Source organism: Schistocerca cancellata, chromosome 4 (assembly GCF_023864275.1).
Source record: "Schistocerca cancellata isolate TAMUIC-IGC-003103 chromosome 4, iqSchCanc2.1, whole genome shotgun sequence".
Lineage (NCBI taxonomy): Eukaryota > Metazoa > Arthropoda > Insecta > Orthoptera > Acrididae > Schistocerca > Schistocerca cancellata.
The window spans coordinates 479,855,139-479,878,323 of record NC_064629.1 but is presented as its reverse complement, the minus strand read 5'-3'; the positions used below and the strand labels follow the sequence as shown (position 1 = coordinate 479,878,323).

At 40.7% G+C, this 23,185-nt stretch overlaps 1 protein-coding gene across 1 annotated transcript in view; it reads left to right on the top strand.

The window, feature by feature from the left end:
- The window catches only part of LOC126184270 (tachykinin-like peptides receptor 99D), a 742,646-nt gene that overhangs the window by 443,802 nt on the left and 275,659 nt on the right, over window positions 1-23,185 (top strand). Inside the window, exon 4 of the mRNA XM_049926644.1 lies at window positions 19,506-19,702. Coding sequence (XP_049782601.1) covers window positions 19,506-19,702 — 197 coding nt within the window. The remainder of the gene's footprint in view (window positions 1-19,505; window positions 19,703-23,185) is intronic.

Below are 23,185 nucleotides of genomic sequence, written 5' to 3'. Positions count from 1 at the left end.
TAATGGTGAGGAAATTCGCTGGTATATTATTCGCTGAGACACTTACTTCTCGAACTTCGTTCTTTGCAATAAATCGTCTCCATTTAGATTACGCACTATCTGTGTTGTCTGCTAGATACGATAGAGCCGTCCCATCACGCTAGTTAACATTTATTGCCATGGCAGCTTTACCGAGTTAGATGATCAGTTTCTAGATGCAACATAATAAATTCCCTAATAACAGCGTCCATTTTTCTTATCACTTCCGATAGAAGAAAACTAACCGAAAAACTAAAGTTTGCATTGTTAATAAATGATTTGTTGTGCATTCTGGTTGATGGCTATTTATCTACCTTCAAACTTGTGCTTATGGTATGACAGTTTTCATCAGTATCCAACTCGGTGGCAGTGGATGAGTATTTTACTGCAGACTGACTTTTGCGCTCATCTAGCAAATGTCGTCTACGACGTCTGACACTAAACTAACCGGAATAAAACAGTTTCCCTCTGTACTTAGCAAATATATTCCAGACCCACTAATCGCTTTCACAGTGAAACTCATTTGTGCCTATGCAAGTGTGCAGCCGGTCCTTCCATTACCTAAAAAACTTCTGCATATCGTTTCCCTGGAGGTGGTGCACGAGCTTAGCTGTTTTCGCTTCGTGTTGAACTGCACGGACCTATCCGTTGACAATTAATCGAGCATTAACACTGTTTCGATGGAGTCTGTCCTAAAGAATGTACACAGTTAATGGTCGGAAAGTTCCACACAGGCAATTTACATATAACGTCGCCAAAAGAGGCGTGCTAGGTGTTATCTTGAAGATAATTTTCTGGTGGTTACCTGGTCTCACTCACATCCATGAAGAGACATACATGGCAATGCAGCTGTGGAGAGAGTGATATTTTGAATATCGTTCCCCTGCATTTATTAAATCACACCGAGATGTGACTACTTCTCAGCGGTATAAGTATTCCACTATGTTTAAAAGTATTAAAAGTAGAGAGAAACTTAAAGGAAATTAATAAAAACAACTGACCCGGATGTGGTGATGATAAATTCAGTAGTGACAGACGTGGTGAATGTGTGCTGCTGATGTAGTAGGTGTTGGTATTGGTGCATCTATGATACGGCTGAAAGCTAGACGATGCAGTATGATGACCTTGCACAAGTAAATTAGATTATACTGTCAGGCAGTGAAGATGAGGAAGGATAGTTTGGTAGAATACGGACTTAGCTCTCGTGAAACGGATATTGGTAATTCCGAGTTGGAATTAAGCTGTGTGGGTAACAGTAGAATCAGATACGTTCCTACTGCAATTGATACCGCTCGGATCAGAAGGTCAGTAGGCATCAAAGCTAGACAGGTGAGGTGGTGACCTTACGGTTGTAGGAGGCTGAGCTCCGAGGACTGGTGAGGGTTCTTGTCTTATGCCTGGAGTCATTGAAATAGATATATCTGTAATAACATACTATTAACGTGATTGTACCAATAAATACTGTCTTCTCCGGTGTGCAGCATGGCGGTTGTTGTCAAGGCGGAAGCCCAGGGCCCCCTGAACACACACAGCGTAGAGCCAAGATGTTGGCACTTGTGCAGCCTAGGAATAGGTACACTGGTGCCCACCCACCAAGCAGAAGATCGCAGCTCTCTGCCAGTCGGTTTTGTCCTACACCAGAGAAAGGCCCAGTAGGCCCGGATCTTCTATGAGTTACGGCTGTGACCCGTAGGTAACGGCAGAGTGGAGCGACAAAGTCCAATAGGCACGTTGCAGACTCGTATCTGAAGTCGTCAAAGAGGCAGCAAGCAGCACATCACGGTTCGTCAGCAGATTTAACCTGGAATTAGCGAGACTGTCACTCCATCGGGACGGTGATGCAGACAGAATGACCATACACTGAGGACGAGATGTATGAAAGATGTATATTTAAAGCCAGGCATCGCGTCACAGCAGCAGGTTAGCCGGCATTTACCCTTGTTTAACCAGATGTGTCAGTGGTCCTGTCCGCACCGTGGTGTTCAGTTATGATCCGTTTCTCCAGCCTCTGAAATCCTCAGCAGTACTAGAACGACTTGGAGAGGCAGAGTTCGGATGTTGCATGTAATTACTCTGTACTGCAGAGTCCGCACAACGATATTCTGGGTGCTGTCATACTGCACCCTTTGTTAGCCTTGCTATAGCTCTGCTCAATTTGTGGCTATGATGTACGACCGTGGCTCTGTGTCTGAAGTACTGGCAATCTTTGCATGCTCTAGATTAGGATAGTGATACACGGCCTGAGACGGAATTGGTTCCTTTACCATCTAAGTCGACCAATAACTTCGAAAATTTATTATTACACCTGGGAACAGGTTTGCTGTGTAACATTGCTATAAGGCTTAATGAAATTCCCAGTCTTGCTCGACCATGCTTTCTGATGTAGTACAGCTTATGATGAAGCAGAAGATCATCAGAAACTATAACGACATGGACCAAAGGCAGTGCATAATTTCATATCCACAGCATCGAGTACAGTGCACTGACCGCCGCAACCAACGACCTACAGGTACAGTAACATCCAAGTAGCAGTGAGACACTTCTGTGTTTCAAGCTACTATAGCAGGCCAACACTTGCGCCTAGCATAGTGCCCACCTTTCGGAATATTTTCGCGTGGTACGGGCTCTCGGTAGTGGTGTGTCTTTCACATGGTCGCTCCAGACAACAGTATTCGAACCCTCGGACCAGTCAAGCAGATTATCGGCAGGGCAGGGCGGTGTTACAATGCTCGCTATGTATCAGATGCTGCCACGAGATCTACTGATGCAATCATAACTGGTACAGCTGCAGTATATTGTGATGTTCAGCCTTTGCCAGTCGACGCTGTACCAATGATGTCGCTGCCACTGCCGTCTGCAGACCATGAACCGCCGACTGTTGACTGACCACCCAGGCCCTTGGCAAACGTTTCTCCGCCGCTACCTCACGATTAGAGGTATGAAGTTATTCCAGCATGTTCCATTCTATGGGGGTCAGACGCCTCCTGATGCCACTCTGCAGCACGCGGTGGCATGGACGGTTCCACTGCGATGGACTGTCGGGCTCTGGCCACCAGTCACGGCGTCACTGTCCCACTATCGCTCTGCCTGCCGTCTGCCGGTGGGTACTCACTGATGTTCGTTAATTTAGAATAGAAATAAAGAATCTTAACAGCAAGTTGCCCGCTTGCATCGTGTGCACCTCCACACAGCTCTGGCAGAGAGCTGCCTCCCCACATGTTCCTGTCGATCCCCATTACATGTGACGTCTAAAGAACAATTGGGGACTGAAATGGTGATCGACGGAGGGCAGAAAAGGCTGTGATTCAGCAGCAGTGGCAATCAGCACAAGAACTGAAGTGAGTGCTGACATTTAAGTTTCTTTGGCCTGTGTTTTTTCTTTTTGTTATTTCCTTCCTTTTCTGTTTGGGTATATTGTACACTTGTGGTGACAGTAGTAAGCAGTTGGTAAAAAATGAGGCGTTTGCTGCATCAGATTGTCAGGGTCCAAACTGATAATGAAGTGTTGCATATAGATGTAGAACAGTTGAGGGGGGAAAGAAGGAAACTGTTAAATCTTAGCATACCTTCACCCTTCTTCATGATAGTACTGCCTCATTAATGGCGCCATCTTTTTTTGGTAGATTGGGAGAACATATTTTGCTTTTCTTTTGGTTCATTTACGTACAGCAGGCAGGTTAGGCAATCGGATTAACGAGCGGTTGTTAGGTGTGGATGTATTATAATTAGTAGACGATGCCAGAAAATATGTAATATGCAGTGAGAAGTTAAAGGATGCTCAGTCCTTGGTGGACTGACAAAAAGAGTTACTGGTTCGCTAGAGAAGATGGAATACGTTTAGGTACTATCATGAACAGTTTAATGCTGTAGTACAAAAACAATGGAATTTTGTGGAAATCTTTGGGAAACTAATCAGGAAAATCAACATTAATACGTATCAGCTGACTGATAATGACAGTATATATAGGTACATCTTGTAGGAAGTGAAACAAGGAAGCTTGACACATTTTCACTGGGTCTACTGACTGAAAAGTTGTATTGTATGTCAACGACGAACCGTGTGAGCAGATTTTCACATGACCATTGCTTGCTCGATTCTTTTCCATTTATAAAGAAGATATTTTCGTTATCGCTAAAGGATTCCAGTCTCACAAGTCTGGGACGTGTGGTGTTCCTCCTTTGGTTACCCCGTTGTCCACATCACTTCTTGCAGGACTCATCACATTTCATTGTATAAAGTATATTAATACCCGAATTTACTAACAGCGTGTAAAAACAATTATATTCAAAGGAAAACCAGATTTATAAAATTGGTGACTGTCGAGATATATGAACACTATAGACAGCGTTTTATTCAATGTGATCTACAATAATGGAAAAAAAAGAAAAAACTAACTGTCCTGATCTGGCGTACTGGACAATTTGGTATAGCAAACTACCTAAGCGACGGTATTCCAGATCTCAAAATTGGGATCTTAACAAGGGTTGCTCACCAGCTGAGTTACAATATTGTGACGCCAGCTATACTGAAGAACTGCGATTGACCCAAAAGCTTATCAGTGCAGAAGCGGAAATATTGGGAGCTGAGCACCGGCCTCAAGCCTGTTGTTCGCTGCTGTCCACCGTCTGTTGTGGGGAACAAAATGGCAAAATGAGTTTCAGTCAGGAAAGAAAAATCTACAACGGGGGTACGTTGTTTATTTGGTCACGGAGACTGAGCACAAGTGCCTGCAGTGCCTTTCTGTACTGTTTCGTTCTTTCCGAGGGAAACGTTAAGTGCAGCAATTGGTAACGCTGCGACAGTTGGAGGATTCCTGGCGGCGGTCAACTTGGGTGGAATAATCCGCGTCGCTGAAGTACCTTGGGACTGCGAAACTAATTTGTGTGGGCACTACTGGCCGGGCGGCACGAAATTAATTCTGGACGCTTGGACTTCGGTGAAGTGGGATAGAGAGTGCACGCGCGTATTCTCAGCCCGTATGAAAGCTATTCCATTTCAGCGTAAGAGCTCTGGGCGTCCCACAGATTACGTGTGTTTATGTCACTGCCGTCCTAGCAGAATTCGTATTTACCATTCACTATGTTTGGGGGAATACTTTAGATTCTGTTTCATAGAATCTTGACGAAACAATAAGTAGAAGAGTACTGTTAATAGATATGAGGCAAATCGAACTTTCATCTTATAGCAAGGATCAGAATTGTATGATAAATGAATCTTTTATATCAGCAGTTACAAATGGTAAAGATACTGGTAGATACATTTTCATTATTGGCACCGATGCTGAGTGGCTATAGACGAATTCCTGTGAGAAAAAGAACTTCGAGCCGGTGGCCGTTTACTCGGGTGTTTCTGTGTATATCAGTATTCGTCGGTGTGTGGTCAGTGTGTTGCTGACGGGCAATGCGTGGCTCTGCTACCTCTGTAGGAAACGGATGTTTCGTGTCTGACCAGATGATCAGATAAATGACTCTCAGTAAACGGAAAAAGGTTCCTTGTTTAACTTCTCGTCAACAACGACGTCTCTTTAGATGGACCACAGCCTTAAATTGGAGTAGGATAGGAGAGCAAAGCGGCGTTGACTTTTTCAAAACAACAATCATGGCATTTGGCTGAAACTTTAAAGGCAAATCATACTGAACTAAACTTGGAGGGTTGGATAAGGATTTGGATCCCTTTACTCCTGAACACGAGCACGATATCCTACCAGAGCGCCACCTCGATAGATTACTTTGACTGATCACTATCGTTTACACTAATGAATCATATTTGGCTCTCTTTCAATGTCAGGGACAGCTGCACAGAATCTCTACCACGAGACTATTAAAGACTTCTTTCACTCAGACGTTTTGTGAAAGTCACTCCGAGCGCTCCTTCATTGTTTGACTAACTTGAATTGTGAATCCCACCATTTTTATAATTTGAGAGAAACATCTATTGTAGAGAGACGAATTCCTTTCTCGCGTTACGAAACACACATTTCCTATAAGAATTTTCCCTGTCAAATCATTCCAAGATCACAAGATTCGAAGAGAATATACAAATCAGTGTGTCCCGTTGAAAAGTAATGTCTTATGACCCTTGGACAGAGCTGTAGTTCATTCACTGATCGCTATTGGTAACACTGCAGACCATCAGAAATGACAATTATCACAACGGTGTGGAGGGACGTGTCTATAACGCCGTTGCCTGTCAACATACGTTGTTACTTGTATTCTGGCATCCCTTCGCATACACAGAATAGTATCTCACAGTTGGTCTTAACCGCTATATTTGTTATAATTCACTGACTTCAGGAAAAACCCACCTCAAAAAAGTCACTTAACTCGTGGAATCCAATCCAGTAAGAAATGAAAATAATTAGCTCCGATAAGACAGTAACACAACCACAAAATTGTGAAACCAGCAAGTGTCAAACAGTGTTAAACTGTTGCAGTGACTCACCCGATGCCGTGCCAAACTACTTACATTTGGTTTACAATGTACAGGCGTGAGTAAATATGAACGACCAGATGTAGAACACAATATCACTAGTGTTTCATAAAATCGTTAGGAACTGATAAATATATGGGTTCCTTTGGTGACTGATTAACGTATTCCACTGGTTGCATGTTAGCGTCTTACCAGTAGTCTGAATGAGACTGTAGTGTCAACTTGTCTAACTTGACATATAGTGCCTCATATAGTAACTACTACCATGGATACTACGAGATGGCAGAAACTATTGTAAGGTCTGAGTTTACATTATCAGAATTAAAATAAATTAACACATTTTGAAATTCTGTTGCATGTATTTTAATAACAGAATAAACGACTTCACATTAAATTACTACTGCAAATTGTTAGACTATTAAAGGCATACTTACTGAATTCTTGAGTGGCTTGGATGCAGCCTACAAATGATGCATGTGTAATATGTATTTGTGAATCGCGTTAGACCTTTCAAATAGGAGTAGATGAATGAATAGAGCTTGTAACACGATTCCTTTAGAACAAGTATGCGGAAATTTCAGTAAGTACAAATCTTATCAAATGATAAAAAAAACATGAACATTTATATTCTTAGATGTAACAATGCTCAATATTTACAGGAAGGTGCTACACTTCTAGAGTTTGATGTAACGTTATTAACAATAGTTATAATGTACATGCCACTAAACATAATTTATATTTATTAAATACGAATACGAAATAAACAAAAACTACATTTAAAACACTGTAATGTATTGTCTAATACAATTAAAGGCTACGTTGTAAACTGAGCCATTCAGTAAACAGTCCACGCTAGGACATCAAATGTATCTAAGTATGGCTTCAAAATATACTGAGAAAGTAAGAGATCAATTTACTTAACTACAGATATCACTGATGGCACGATATTAAATCACAGTTAAAACTGTTTCGTAAAGTTCTAGTCATGTGAATAAAAACACACAGACATATAATTTTCTCGAGCAATACGATCCTTTATCAGTACGAAAGGACCTGGTATACTGATAAATAAGTTGGGAACAATAACACTGTACCTTAGGTAGCAGATACTATATGTCTGCATAGTTCTTTAGCGGATAGCCTATTGTTTTTAAGAAAAACATTCCTATCACTGTTTTCGAAAATTCGCTTTCATCCTATATTTCTAAGTGAAGTCACCCATGTTAGCAACTCTTTCAAAGATATGTGAATGGCTGAGAGCCCGAGTGGGTGGGCCAAATGTCACCTGCTCGAAACTAAGAAAAACTGACCGAAAGTTTAATACGATGGGGTTCAATAAGTGATGCAACATATATCCTTTCTCCGCCAGTTTCGGTTAAAAAAACTGCGGCATTTGTTGTGAGACATCCTGAAATACTCCTGCTTTAGCCCATACGGTTTCATGAAGTTGCTATAGGTGGTGGCGCTATAGGTAGCCTTCAAAATGGCGTCTGTGACTTAGGTGCATTCCAAGTAAACAACTGTCATTGAGTTCCTTTTGGTGGAAAACCAGAGCATCGTAGATGTTCATAGGCACTTGCAGAATGTCTGCGGAGACCTGGCAGTGAATAAAAGCACAGTGAGTCGTTGGACGAGGCGTCTGCCATCATCGCAACAAAGTGCAGGCCGACCGCACACATGTGTCTCCTGCAATGGTGTAGTGTGCGAACATTCTTATTCGAGGTAATTGACGAATCTCAGTCAAATACCTCGCTGCAAAACTGAATGTCTCTGTATCTATTGGTAGTGATGACACACTCGTCTACCTGAACGGGGACTCAAAGGTTTTTGGCTGTAGTGTTCCTATTGAAGACTATAAAGAGCAACGATGGACCATCTGTGCGAAATTGCTTGAGCGTTACGAGGCTGATCATGACAATCTTTTTCCGAACATCGGCACAGACTATGAACAACTGGATCATCACTTCGAACCGGAAACCAAATGGCCATCCGATGAGTGGTGCCACATCACCTCTCCTCCAAGGATAAAGTTGAAAGCCACATCCTCAGCTGGTAAAGTCATGGTGACGGTCTTCTGGGACTCTCAGAGGGTCATTCTATTCCCTGTATGCCCTTGTGGTCCAACTATCAGCTCTGAAGTTCATAGTCTTGCCCTCAGGAAATTGAACAAATAACTTCAGGGTGTTCGTCACCACAAAAATGCAAACGAAGTTCTCCTTCTCCATGACAACACAAGGCCTCACACAGGTCGGTGCGCCTGAGAGGATCTCACAAAACATCACTGGACTGTTCTTCCTCATCCATCCTACAGCCCAGATCTCGCACTTTCCGTCTTCCATCTGTACGGATGAATGAGGATGAACTCTGCGGGGAGCAATACATGGATGAGGGAAGCGTTACTGGTGCACTGAGACGTTGACTCAGCCGTCGGGCAGTAAAGTAGGCATACAGGCCCTACCAGAAAGATAACTAAGGTCTACACATTGAACGGAGATTATGTTGAAATATGTAGTTTTGTGACTAAAAGAGTGGGGAATAAAATGGTGTATTGAAATTCTGAATAAAACCAACCAGCTTTCAGAAAAAACATTGTTGCGGTACTCTTTAAACGTCCCTTGTACATCAAATAATGTATTGAATGCATAATACTTGAAACTGTTAAAACTATTATGAAAAATACACATTGCTCTTGATGCTCAGTTTTTCTCCTCTAAATTACGGAAAATTTGATATGGGTCTGGTGGAATACTAAGTAACAATAGGTTAGGTTTTCATAAAGATGAGGGCTAGCTGAAAACTAATTCCTCCAAACTTTTTATGTAAAAACTCTTCAGGTTTTTTTTTAAATAAACAAACTTTGTTAATATTCTACGACTTTATACTTCGTGTCTACTTATTTGCAGTCTCTGCCGCTAGAGTGCTCCGAACTGCAGCGTGTTACATGGCGGTTTGTAACGTTATAATGTCGGTGCGCGATAAACTACTGACTAATTGAGTTTCGAATTCGAGGAGTTCGTCATCACCTGGAACAATCCCTCCTTCAGCATGACATTCCTATACCACATCTATGCAGTGACATTTGCAACAATCGGACGCCTTGTGTTCGCTGTCATCCTTCACACAGTCCCGATTTGGTCCCATCCGAATGTCATCTGTTTCCAGAAGTTAAAGCACACCTTTGCGCTCGGTAAGGTCGCAAATGTGTACACGACGTTTCCATTGTGGAAAATCGTTTCTATTGCAGCTAAGAGGGAATAAATACTGTATAACGTACACGAAAGTCATGTGTGAGTTTTATTTCCTGAATAGCTTTTTAGGTGTGTGTTGAAGTAGTCATGTTGAGTCTGTTTGGTTCCAATGGATGAATTGTGACTTCGAGACGTCACAAAAGTCTGATTTATTTGGGAAATTTACCGTCCACCGAAATTCACCGAAGTTAGTGAAACTTTACATGGAGTCCTCTCTTTCCTTTCCAATAGTTAAGAAGCGAAACATGGTGCGTATTTCGAAGACGGTCTGCGTAATGGACGACTCCAAACTGAGAACAAAGGTGAATACTTTTAGAAAGTGTAGAATCAGCTGTTGGACGAGGGTCAATTAGAGGTGTACGAGATATGTAAGTATTTCAGACCCAAATAGCGTGTTACACATTAGAGGCAAAATTATCTGCAAGAAAGCTTCGCGTGAAATGTGTGCCCTGTTGTAGAATTATGATGAAAAGCAAATGCGAAACTAGAATTTCTCAGTTACAATTTGACCGTTTTGAAGCGTATATACTTGATTCTGAGAGGCGAAAATAAAACAGCGACGAAGGCTATGAACAGAAGCAGTTGGCTAAAAAAAGGTGAAAGTGGCGAAAATAAAACAGCGATGGAGGCTATGAATAGAAGCAGTTGGCTTAAAAAAGGTGAAAGTGCTTTCTCCCATGTAAAGTAAACAGCGTAACAACGGGCTAATATTATATAAGGTGTTCGTCTCAGCCGGATCATCTCTCTATATACCACATACCAAAGATATTTCAGCAATAAAAGGATGGATGCGTTTGAACTATGGATTGTCGAAACAGTCACTCTATCAGGAGACTTTACACCCTCTTACTTCCACCTAGTCCGAATCTCAAGATGTTTTTGGCTATAACAAGTTTCGAGTGAAGTGACAACTGGCAGCATTAGATATGCACTTTATAAAAACTTACGAATCCGCAGTTCATGGTGAAAATATACTGAGCAGAAAATCGCTGGACGAAATATATGTTCCTAAAAACGCCTCACGTCGAAAAGCAAATGAATTTTCACTCAAAAAATCAGTTTTTTACTTCAGGGCCAAGAACATCATTGTCTGCCCTCGACTGATAGCTTGAAGTCACTACATAAATAAGAACAGAGTAATTAAATTTCCATACCATAGAAATCTTATGTTGAAAATAAGATAATGAACGTGCCTCAGTTGGAGTACAGGTGCAACAGTTACACTTTGATTTAGAACGTCTGCGCATCCGAGAGTATTTCCTTGAGTATTGTCTCTGCATGGAAGGAAAGGCAGATCCCTAGCGCTATCTTTGCAGAATCCGAGCGAAAGCGCTGCTCCCCGTGAATGGGAAAACGGGTGTGCAGCTCTCTCCTTGGGCGCACTCCAGACGCGCTGCCTGGTCCCGCCCACCAATCGTATCCTTCTTCCCGCTTTCCGTTCTGCGTCAGCTCGTCTGTACACGTCGCCACTGTGGAGTCCAGACGTAGTTTCCAGCGCACATAGAATAAGTTTTATTTTTCGCAATAACTACGCAAGAAATGCGGACCGCTTTACCTCCCATTAATGAGACGCCTGCCACGACAGAAGGAAATGTATTGCAGCACCGAAATAAAGCAGTACCATTTATACAAATTTTTGTACTGAGAGGCATAACACCGCTATGTTTGTCTGACCGAAGCGACAACTTAGACCCAGAAGGCTATCCATGGGTGGAAGATTGGCTCGAGCTATGTACATGCTACATCTGAAAAACAACAAGTTTTTGTAATGGAAAATACGTTGCTCTTGCGTTGTTGTTCTCGTGGCCTTCAGCCTGAAGACTGGTTGGATGCAGCTCAGTATGCTAATCTCTCCTGTGAAAACTTCTGCGTCCCTGCCACACTTACTGCAACCAACATCTACTAGTGTAGTCAACCCTTGAATATCGTACGTTATTATTACCCTTCATACTTCCTCCATTACCAAACTAAATATTCCCTGATGTCTCAGTATGTGACCTATAAACGGAATCCCTTGTTTAATGATTTTATGCTAAACATTTCGTTTCTCCCCATCTTAATTCAAACCTTCTTCACTAGTGGTCCAAACCATCCAGAAAATTCTGTTCTTCTGTGTGCTGTTTATTTTCCAAATGTCACTTCCGTAGATGGCTACGCTCTTGAAAATACATTCAGACCGCTTAACTTTGTAATAGCTGTCAAAATTTTCGCTTTCTCAGCAATTCTTTTCTTGCTTTTATTAGTTTCTTTCATATCCTACCTGCTTCGGGTATCGTCAGTTATTTTTCTGTCTGATTTAATTCTACTACACTCCCTCACTATTGTTTTACTCTTATCGTCGTTCGTGGTTCCATTTCGGTTAAGTGACCGTCTGATCTTCCAAGAAGATCACAGTCTCTCACATCAGTGTCATCGGCAAAACTTGAGGTTTTTGTTTCTTTTCGCTGAACTTCCGTTTCTAAATTTTTCTTTGGTTTCTTTTAGTGTTTGCTCAAGGTACTGACTGAATTACAAGGGGATAAGTCACTCCTCTCTCAAATACTGCCTCCTCTTACGCGGAGCACAATTTTTGTTAAGAGATTTCGTTATGGTATATCAGTTGCAACGTGGTTCCCATCCGTTATATTTCTTATATATGAATCCCGAGATGAGACTGAAGTTTTGAAGCACGTGTAGCAGAACTCCAAAAGAATTACCGATTCCGGTGTCAGTGAAATTGAGATTCTGTTAAAACTTTTGGAGCGGTATAGGTACACAGTCACGAAGATCACAGCACAGCTTTCGTTAACTATGTTAGCAACATGTTTTTCGTCCACGAAGGAGTGCTCTCGAAAATAAGAAGTAGTGGAATCGTGCTCCGGTTGTAGGCGGATAATCTATTCACAAAGTCCTGTTCCCAATAAGGAAACCGAAATGACATATACGTAAAATATCATGAATCTCACATTCAGGTATTGTGGTCAGTCATCATGGCCTAGATGCGCATGTTGGCAAATTGCGTCGGAAAAACAGTATGTGTGAGTACACGTTAAATTCCTTAGGCTATCTCTAGCATCTGAGGAATGATTTTAAATAAAATATTTCGAAACTGAAAATGGCATTTGCTTCACATTACACGAATGATAGATAATGCTTCGAAATTTTCCTCAGTCCTTTGCTCGTAAAACGATGAAAACTGTATGCTAAAACCTGGGGAAGGACGCGCTTAAGACTTATATAGATTTAAAAGAGCATTTACGAGATGAGCGGTGTGCTAAAGACATGTCGCTGCATGTTCGCGTCCAATGACGTCTAAAGGTTGAGGATGACACAGCCGTCGGGCAGCACTGTTGGGCCTTGCTAGGCCTGTAGGGACGGATAGTTTTTACGAAATGGGTGGAAGAAAGAATGGGTACAATTCAGGACAGATCTCATTTCTGAGCTGCCGATGGGGAAAATACGAGGTATGTGTGCAGGAGAGACTGATTACATAATTCATGAAGAAGCTTATAACTTTTTTTTGGGAAGGCAGGACTAATAAAGGTACCTGTAAAAAGTGTAAAGAAAGACCGTTGATAGCACTTTCAGCAGTGGTTCAAACTGGCACTTGAAAAGATGAATCGAAGTTACGTGTGCTTACACAGAACGATGGCGAAGAGTAATCTGTACATAAATGTGAACGTAATTATAATGTATCGTAACAAAAGGATATTTTCGAACTATGTCATAAGAAAAACAGTACATAATTTTTTGCTCCCTGGGGTCCACCTTCTTCTGATCTATTTGTTTGTTACTGGTACACGCGATCAGAGTATAAATAAGGAAAGACTTTGCAGCTCCTTGTCATCTAACGTAGGGGTAAGGTAAAAGTACATTCATGTCCTACCACCGAAGACCTGAGTCTCGTATTTCTGAACAGTTACAGTACACTGCTTAACCTCCTGTAGTGAAATGTGGTCACCTACACAAATAATCGTTGAATCACGTAAGTAGTAACATCTAAGTCAGGATAGGGCAGCGCCGGCCGGGGTGGCCAAGCGGTTCTAGGCGCTACAGTCTGCAACCGCGCGACCGCTACGGTAGCAGGTTCGGATCCTGCCTCGGGCATGGATGTGTGTGATGTCCTTAGGTTAGTTAGGTTTAAGTAGTTCTAAGTTCTAGGGGACTGATGACCTCAGAAGTTAAGTCCCATAGTGCTCAGAGCCATTTGAAACATTTTTTTGATAGGACGGCAAAATTAAGCTTTTCCCTTTTTTGTAACCATCATTCATCACTTTTAATATTGTACATAATTAATGAGGACTAAACAACATTAATACGTAATTTATTAACTAATTATGCAAGCAACACAACAGTAATGTTTCTATGAAGGCATTTTGTGCTTTCTTTCGCTTACTGTGTGCATGTGCCATTCGTGTGTTAAATCGCCCTCCATGTCGTTGCTTTCTATCCCGTTAGTTGACTCACTGTTAAGGTATGTTGAAAATGTTTTGAATCCCGCTTGTTTAACTCGCTATGAAAGGAAAAAAACATTTAACACACAATTCTACTAAATAAAGTTTATTACACTCAATTCCCCTCCCCGTAAGCATTTCGGAGACTATATCGCTTCTTACTGGATAACCATTTTAAATAGCTCAACGAATTATTTTTGTTTCAAACCCCCTCATAATTTCATTATAGATGCGAAGCTTCATACCAGCGGAAGGATTACAAAGCACCTTGAGCAAGGACTAACTTTATGGTCTACTGATAAGACTAGTCAGTAAATACCAGTACTGTCACTGAAACATTTTTCGAGCAATAAGACTGTACTACAAGTTATTGTCTGAGAACAGTGTCTCCCAAAGATCCAAGCACGCATTTAAGACGGAAGGTGTGGGTTTACTCGAGGAGACTCTTGATTCCTCCTTCATTCCTGTTCGAAGGTTTTCAAAGCCTGTAATAACAATAGTAATAATTATAAAGATAATGAAAATTTTAGGTTTGTCAATGGCCTGGTGCAAGGTGTCTGAAATGGACCTCACTTCGGCGACTTGCTTGTCTCTAACCAACCACAATTATCCAGTCGGAGACAGGAGAATCCGAACCATCTGTCTTTTTTGCCGAATCTTCGCATCGTTGAGAGATGAAGGATAGTTTCAAGGCAGACTGAAGAAAATCCGTCATCTGATTAGGATTCAGTCCCGCGACTTTCAGTTTCCAGGCACGCCTGTAACATTACGCGAAATATTGTGCAACCTGAGAAAATAAACAAAAAATTTCTCGTTTTACTGGATCTCTTGATAGACGACTATTGATGTTGTTTGGTATGATGGAACAGCTGAACTTCTGGCAGTCCTTTGTCGAAGTAAACTAAGAGTCACATTTTTGCATAAAAGTCACCTATCTTTGTTAACTCGGAAGCGTCAACTTTCTTTGCTTTAGCTTTACAATACTTTCACGTTTCATAGTGATCTAGACTAATGTTAGTGTTGGACTTGGGATCATTCTGAAGCCTTTTTCTGGATGGTTTTATGGTGGGCTGGAAATCATTTATTTAAACATCTTGTTATTTTGAGTATTTAGTGAAAGATACTTGTTCGTATGCATCCACGTAAAGAACATGCACTGCAAAACTTTTACTGATTAACGCTGATTTCAAAAAGTTCGATCAAGTTTTAATATTTACAGCCACGCGAACTTTGTGATGGGTTTCTTGGGTTATAGTCGTCTTTGTATGTCGATAGACAGCTCCTACACTGTCTGACACGTACGGCTTTCGATTTTACCAATTAGTGCTTTGTTGTCTTGGACATACTTCTGAAGCAATCATTGTGTGTTCCTATAAGAAGGAAGACTAAAATTCCTCATTAACTTGGTTGCAGACGTTAAGCCATGTGAAGAGTTTTTTTATAACGGACGTCAATGGTTAGATGAAATGGATTTCTCAAACACGTGGAACATCCTCACACTTAACAAAAATGTGGAAAATTATACTAAACATGTCTTCACAGAAAAATCTCTCTCAATGAATTGTATTTTACCACTCTCATTTTGGCAGAATTGAACCGCAAAAAATGTAGTGCCAAAGAACATCAAACTGAGACATTTAGGGAGATGGATCTAGTTCTGACTGAAACTGTGTCCAGTGTCATCTGCATCTATTACCCTATAGTTTTATAAATCATATTACTTTGCAGCCTGAAAGAGAGAGTGACGTGATTTTTGCCTCAAATTTATTATTAAAGAATTATTTCACTTAATACGAAGGCGTGCTGAAAAGTAATGACTCCAAATTTATGTGTAAAGTCTTAACGCTTTTTAATTAAAACGTTATTAACATTCTACATCTTTATTCATCATATCTATATATTTATTTCTCAACGAAGTCACCTTAGTGACGAACACATGTCTTCCAACGAGACACCGGTATGTTGACGTAGTCACTGTGGGGTGTTTGACTCTTTTGACGGAGCTATATCACCACCTCCACTTCTACCGTTTCATCACTATCAAAGTGGAGTCCTCGAAGGTGTTCTTCAGGTTTTGGAAACAGATAAAAATCGAATGAGGCCAAGTCGGGACTGTAAAAAGGATGGCTGACGACAGTGAACCCAAAAGCGTCGGACTGTTGCAGATGCCGCAGCGTTCTAGTGCGGTATGACACTGTCAACGAATTCCAAACTCGATAACAGCACTCTCTGTCTCACCCACCGACACATTTTACATCTAACATCACACACAGCTACGTTACACGCAACAGTTCGGAGACTTCTATAAGCAAAGGATGCAATTTTGGTTAGAGAAGCGAGAAAATCAACCGAGAAAAACGAATGAAATGTAATATCTCACCCCATTAGGAGAAAAGAATAAAAAAATTTGGTGGTATTACTTTTCAGCACGCCCTCGTACTTATACTGAACTAATCGCCTGCATGTGGAAGTGTATTATGCGTAGATACCAGGGGTTGCGAACATATTCCATGATTTAAACAGCCTCAGAATTTGTAATTCATAAAATTATTATGAGATATCATTCAATGTGAGCGCTATTACTGAAGTGAGAATAGTGGAATTAATTCAATTTTTTAAAGTGTCTTTTACTATCTGAAACTGAAGGTTGTAGCAATAATCGAGTCCTATAGTGCTATTTAGTGTTCGTATACAAAGCCCAAATCCCATTATCTAAGAGCAGGACCTTTGCTGACGACATTCACGATAAGCCTGCTATCATCTGCGGTAGGCCAGTGTTGTGTTTACACACTGGCTGTTACATCCGCTCAAGCCGTAACACAGGGGAAACGGAACAGTGTTATATGTCACCATCCAACGCTCTTACATAAAACTCGTACACCATTTTCAGAGTGACAAGTTTACATGAGAAATTCTGTAAGTGTTTTATTACGTACACAGAATGTCAATTTAACACCCGCCGAGGTCATCCATGAATTCATGCTATAGTAGAATCAACACTTTGAAGCCGGAGGTAAAAATAATCAACTATGCCTAAATCCCCTATGAAATTTAGTGTGTTCAGCAGAGTACATTTTTCTTCTACCGGCTGTGGAAGACTTCTAGTTGATATGGGAACTCGAGTTTTTCTTGCTGATTCATTGCTGATAAGAAGTATTCGGATCAGCTACAGAATATGGTAGGTCCGCAGAATCTGGTCACGAGGTAAATCGAGTCTGTTCCAAAAATTTCCGCCTGGTCCTCAGATACGAAAAAGCTACTCGTCATCACCTATTTCGTCCAAACTTGTCGCGTATGCAAGGACTGGCCATAAATGAAAGCCATAGAAGTGGGAGCTCCAGATGGTCAAGCATTTACAAAAAATATAAATTTTGGACCGGTTCGAGTGCGGTACAAGCCGTTTAATTTGACGTAGATTCCAGTAAGTGATTGTCATAGCGGAAAGAATCGGAAAGGTAATCCATGGTCGTTGGTTCAAGCTACTTTACAGAACCTTGTTTCCTTTATTTTCAATTTTTACGTTACCTACTCTACAAATAAACCGCAATGAAGCTCAGTGTATCGCATTTACTAATACTTTCACTAAAGACATGAAATGGATGGGAAAAGGAAACTTTGGGTTTGTGGATAAAGACCTACGTGCAGGAGACACATTTCTTCTTTTAATAGGCTCGCGGAGAGACAAATAAATCTCCAGTTATACGAGACGGTTTGCCAGCATGCAGTATTAAAGATAAGATAAGATAAGATAAAACTGTAAGATAATAAATGTATATAATTTTATTTGTGAAACTCTCGGGTACGCCTTACAACTCCTTTCTGAACTTTATTTGATATCCCAGATTTTCAATCGCCTATCCCTTTCACACATGTAATGAAAATATTAATACATACAATGCACTGAGCTTATTTCAGTTTACTTGCAGTGTTAGTAACCTAAAAATGAAGATAAGCAAAAGGTTCTGCAAGTGGACGCGATACCCATGATCCTACGATTAACATTCTGCACTCTATATGCTGCGCCAATCGCTGCCGGAAGCCTGCACTAACTGTCTCATGCCTTGCCGGACCCGAGCCGAAAGCTCCACATTATTTCTAAACGCTTCACCATCTACAGTTCCTACTTCTGGCACATTCATTTCTGGTCAAGCCCTGCGTATACCATAAGCGTGGACGAAAGTCATAATGACGAGTCGACGCGGACCTCATGTAATTGATGAAGAAAATGGTGGATTAAGCTAAAGGACACTGGGGCTCAGCGAGTTTATAAAGAAAAGACTTACATTATCTTCGAATAGAGTCAGTGTAATGCGGTCAAAAATGGTTAGTATTATTTATGTTCATTGATTTAAATTATTATTTTGCCTTCATTTTGCATTATATTTTATTGCAGATGCCGCTCTTTGAGGATCGATGATGTGATGCAAAACTTAATTAAAGAACAGAGTAGGAGCCAGCCAGTGTTATTTCGGTACCGCATTCTTGTGTACAAAAACGATTGTAAGACAGAAATGGTTCTTCAGCAAACGTGGAAGGTGGTCAAATAGCATTTCGTAAGGAGCAAGAAAGACCAAGGGACAAAGGAAATTTACAAACTCAAATTTGGAAAATGTCTAAAGGCTACATGGATGAAAGCGAAAACAGCAACGATTGCGGTTAGTTGATTTGTTTCAACAACCGTTTTTCCACTGAGTGAAAACGCAATGGTTCCTAGAACATGAGTTGTTGCCGGCTAGTACATCGGTGAGCCAAGAATACATACCAAAGGAAATTGAGCTTCAGCCTGTGATACAGCCTTGTAATCCAGTTCATGATAACTATGTCACATCTAATTCTTCTCTTTTCTTCCACGAGTTGTTCGTAAATCCCCAGAAAACGTACCTGAAACCATAAGTATACACGACAAGAAAAGAAGGAAGTCTTTTCAGTGAGACAGATCAAAGAAACGACAGGTTAAGGAGTGACTCCACGTATATGATGAATTATCAAAGTCAGGTTCATCAGAATCCTCTGAAGTAACAGATGAAGATAATTATACATATTGTGAACTTGCTTGTAGAAGACGAATAGATCATGCACCTTATTCTTCAGATTAATTACTTAGTGCAGTGAACAACATATGTTTATTTTATATGTTATAATCCGTATACCAAGGACACAGCACTTAAATATTTACATTAAAAACCTTTTTATGTGAAAATATGTCTTCTGTTTATACTCAACAAAATTTGACACGATTTGGCCAATCTAACCTTTTGTAAATTTGTTGACAAAAATGGTCCATGCATACCCTGTAATTTATTGTAAGGAGGAATATTAATTAATCACTGTAAAATTTCTGAGTGTACTTAATGAAAACATTGAATTGTTTTTCAGGTGGTGAAAATGATGATTGTTGTTGTGACCATATTTGTGGTCTGCTGGCTGCCTACACATATCTATTTTATCGTGCTGTCCTACGTACCATCTCTCAACCAGTCTACATATATCCAAGAACTTTACCTGGGTATTTATTGGCTCGCCATGTCCAGCACCATGTATAATCCCATTATCTACTTTTGGATGAATTCCAGGTTAGTAATACTGAATTACTTTCATATCTAATGACAATAGTGCAATAGTAAGTTGCTAGACACATAAACTGATTTAATTTCGGTTAGCAAAATTTAGAGATTTTACAAAATTACTGTTTTATATCTCATATATAGTTACACAAGTTCACTATGATCTACCAGCATGTAACGTATAGTAAGTACTGGCCTACCGAGCCAACCACCAGTTACCGTGTAAAAATAACTCATACCATACACCAGGCATATGAAGTAAACTCTGGCCAGTGTTTCTTATACTAAACAAAGTGTGTGTATAAAAAAATTCGGTACAGCCATTACGGCTTTGCTGCCATTCGTATTAGTTCGAGAGAAGCAACAACTATATAATTTGTAAATATATAAACTATAAGGAACATCACTCGTCACGTTCACTGTCGGTATGTATTAAAAATGCCACAGTAATGATTAAGAAAGTTTTTCTCGTTTTACTGGAATATGTCTTGTATCTGTGTTCATAATCATAATCTTCAGTTAGTTACTAATCCTTGGAGGTTTTATACTGCACAGGAACTCAGCACTCTATCATGGCAAGGAACACAGATATAGAAGAAATGGTATGGACCAAATGGTAGACCTGTTCAAGTTGCAACGTAGTGTCTAATTTTCGAAGAGTAATTTCATTACCGGTCACATAACTACTCTGGATAAGAACTGGAAATATGAAAGTGACTGGAAGATAATTTTGACTGAAATCAGTGATGAAAATCTCATATGCATAGTGAATGTAAGGCCCATAAACGCTTTGGATCGGTGAAAATAGTACGGATATGCTCAAATTTATACCATTCTATATGTTGTATACACCCATCTTGTCAAGTTTACTTCACAGTGTCATGTCGGCAGATTTTTGTGATAAGTGAGTAGGCGTCTCAAGATATCTGTGTAAGATAACGTTCTACAATCCACAGTAAAAAAAAAAAAAAAAAGAAAAAGAAAAAAAAAAATTAAAAATTCTCTGAATACACAAGACAAGAATACAGTAATTCTACTTGCCATACCGGCAAGTTGAGTCCTGAAAGGCTAAAAAAACCATGATTTATTTTGAGGTTGTCTGAATTACGTCTTTCGATTTGGTAATGTGAACTTTCTTCAAAAGCTTATACTTACATTTAGTGTACCGTAAGTGAAACTAGCTAAAACGGTGCAGCCGGCCGCGGTGGTCTAGCGGTTCTAGGCACTCCGTCCGGAACTGCGCGACTGCTACGGTCGCAGGTTCGAATCCTGCCTCGGGCATGGATGTGTGTGATGTTCTTAGGTTAGTTAGGTTTAAGTAGTTCTAAGTTCTAGGGGACTGATGACCACAGATGTTAAGTCCCATAGTGCTCAGAGCCATTTTTAAAACGGTGCAGTATTCAGTGTAATCTGATGACTCTTTCAAGAAGTCTTGCGTATCATGTTGCCTGTTTGAGATCCGTCTTAAACCGACAGGAACTGATATGGGATCATACACAAATAACCCTTTACCTACGGTGCCGCTTGAAAAACTGATAGTCTTTTAGTGACGCGTAAGCGTAGGAGCCATGTCGTTTAATAAAGCCTTTACCACATGTTTTGGAAATGTAACTCGCTGTTTCACTCAGTGAAAACGTGAGCTATCGAAGAAATGAAGCGACCTTTCCATTATGCAACATCATCTTACCCAGAGACTTCTTTATGTAATTCTTTCTTTTTACGATTTTATAATGAATATTCAGTTTACATGCCATTCTTGAAGTTATCATTGTTTTCTAAGTTATATTTATCTCGAGTGCACGGTATGTTACATAGATTCCTTAGTTCTGTGACAACACAAGGGATTTTAGTTGTTCATTAGTTAATGTTGGGCGTTAAAACATTTACGAGGGTTACAGAACAGTTTATCTGCGAGCGTTCGTTTTCAGGTCATTAGCGTAATTTCGCTTCAACTATTGTGAATGATTTTGTGTGTATGGCTTACAATGGCAAACGGCCGCTGTGAAGCTCATAATTCCTTAACTCGTCACTGCCTGAGTATTTGCAACGTGTTCAACATGTCTGCGTGAAGCAATATTTGTGGTATATACCTGATCTCTTTATCATTTAATTCAACAGCAAGTGTATAACATTTTACTTAATGTAAATGGAGAGAATACCCGAGAAACAAAGAAAAGAATAAACAAATATTAACCTACTACAAAGTACAAATATAGCTATAAAATGTGATAAAAGCAAACGCATTATGTAATCCAATCGAAAACAGGTGCGGTGTGATGACAGTCTCCCTATGAGTACCAGAGGAGCATTTGTGCTGTTTCCGTTTAACGGGTGTGCCTGTTAGGTCACAATATAATTGGCGAATGACCTACACATGAACGAAATTATTATGTTCACTGCCCATCGCGAGACTGAATGTCGCTGGTTTGCGTTGGGCACGTGGTGCGTTAAGGAAAGAGGAGCAGAGAGAGATGGGGAATCATCATAGCGCCCATAAACGGGGAAATCCGCAGTTTCACAGAAGGCGTATTGTTAAAGCCCGGTGACTGGAGACGGGAAACTCGGAAACGCAAAGCTGGTCAGCTGTCGTGTGCTACTGTCGTGAGCATCTATAGAAACTAGTCGAAGGACGGTGAAAGCTCGAATAGGAGAAAATATGTAGAACGTTCACGCCTCATCACAAAACGGTGGTTGACCTTTATATAAAGTAGGATGGGCGGCTATAGGTATCACACTGGAAAACAGAGTACCAAGCTGGTGAGGCATATGTGTTTCGGAACGTATGTTTCGTTCAGCGTATATTGCAAACGACCCAACGAGATCGCCAGTTAAGACCACAATAGCACGCGGTCACTGATATCGAACGGTGGGTCATTTGAACGGTTTGCCAGTTTGGACGAATTGCGTGTCTTGTTAAACTAAGTCGTTGGCCGCATCCGGATAACCCCTGAGCGGGGCGAACGGCTGGCTTGGTGGAACACATGCGGCAGACTATCGGGCGCCAGCTTCGGAGCCACAGGCCACCGGCCCGTAGTTTACTTGAATTGCGTGATCCGCGCGTAGACATCTGAGGCACATACCTCCGGCAACATACCAAAAGTTTGTTGACTAGATGTCAAAAAAAATCATTGCAGTTTTGCATTCCAAACGTCAACGAAACCACAAGTATTAAGTATTGATTCATCAGTGTTTACTGCTTTAGGGAAATGTGTAGTACGTTCGCCTCACAGTGTAGTTACAATAAAGCCGATTGCTACGATTTTTATGCTTGACTTTATGTATTTGTCAGACTTTGTTGATCAGATGCTGACACGATAACGTTATATTTCTTTCATCATTGTAGTACGGATCATTTTTCCCCTTTTTTCCACATTGTGGGAAAGGTTCATTACATATCAACAGATTGTAAGAGCAAGAACTCGCAGTACATAGGTAGGACAACCATTCAGGAGGACAAGATACAAACCTTGCCTCCTTCACATCATCCTCCCT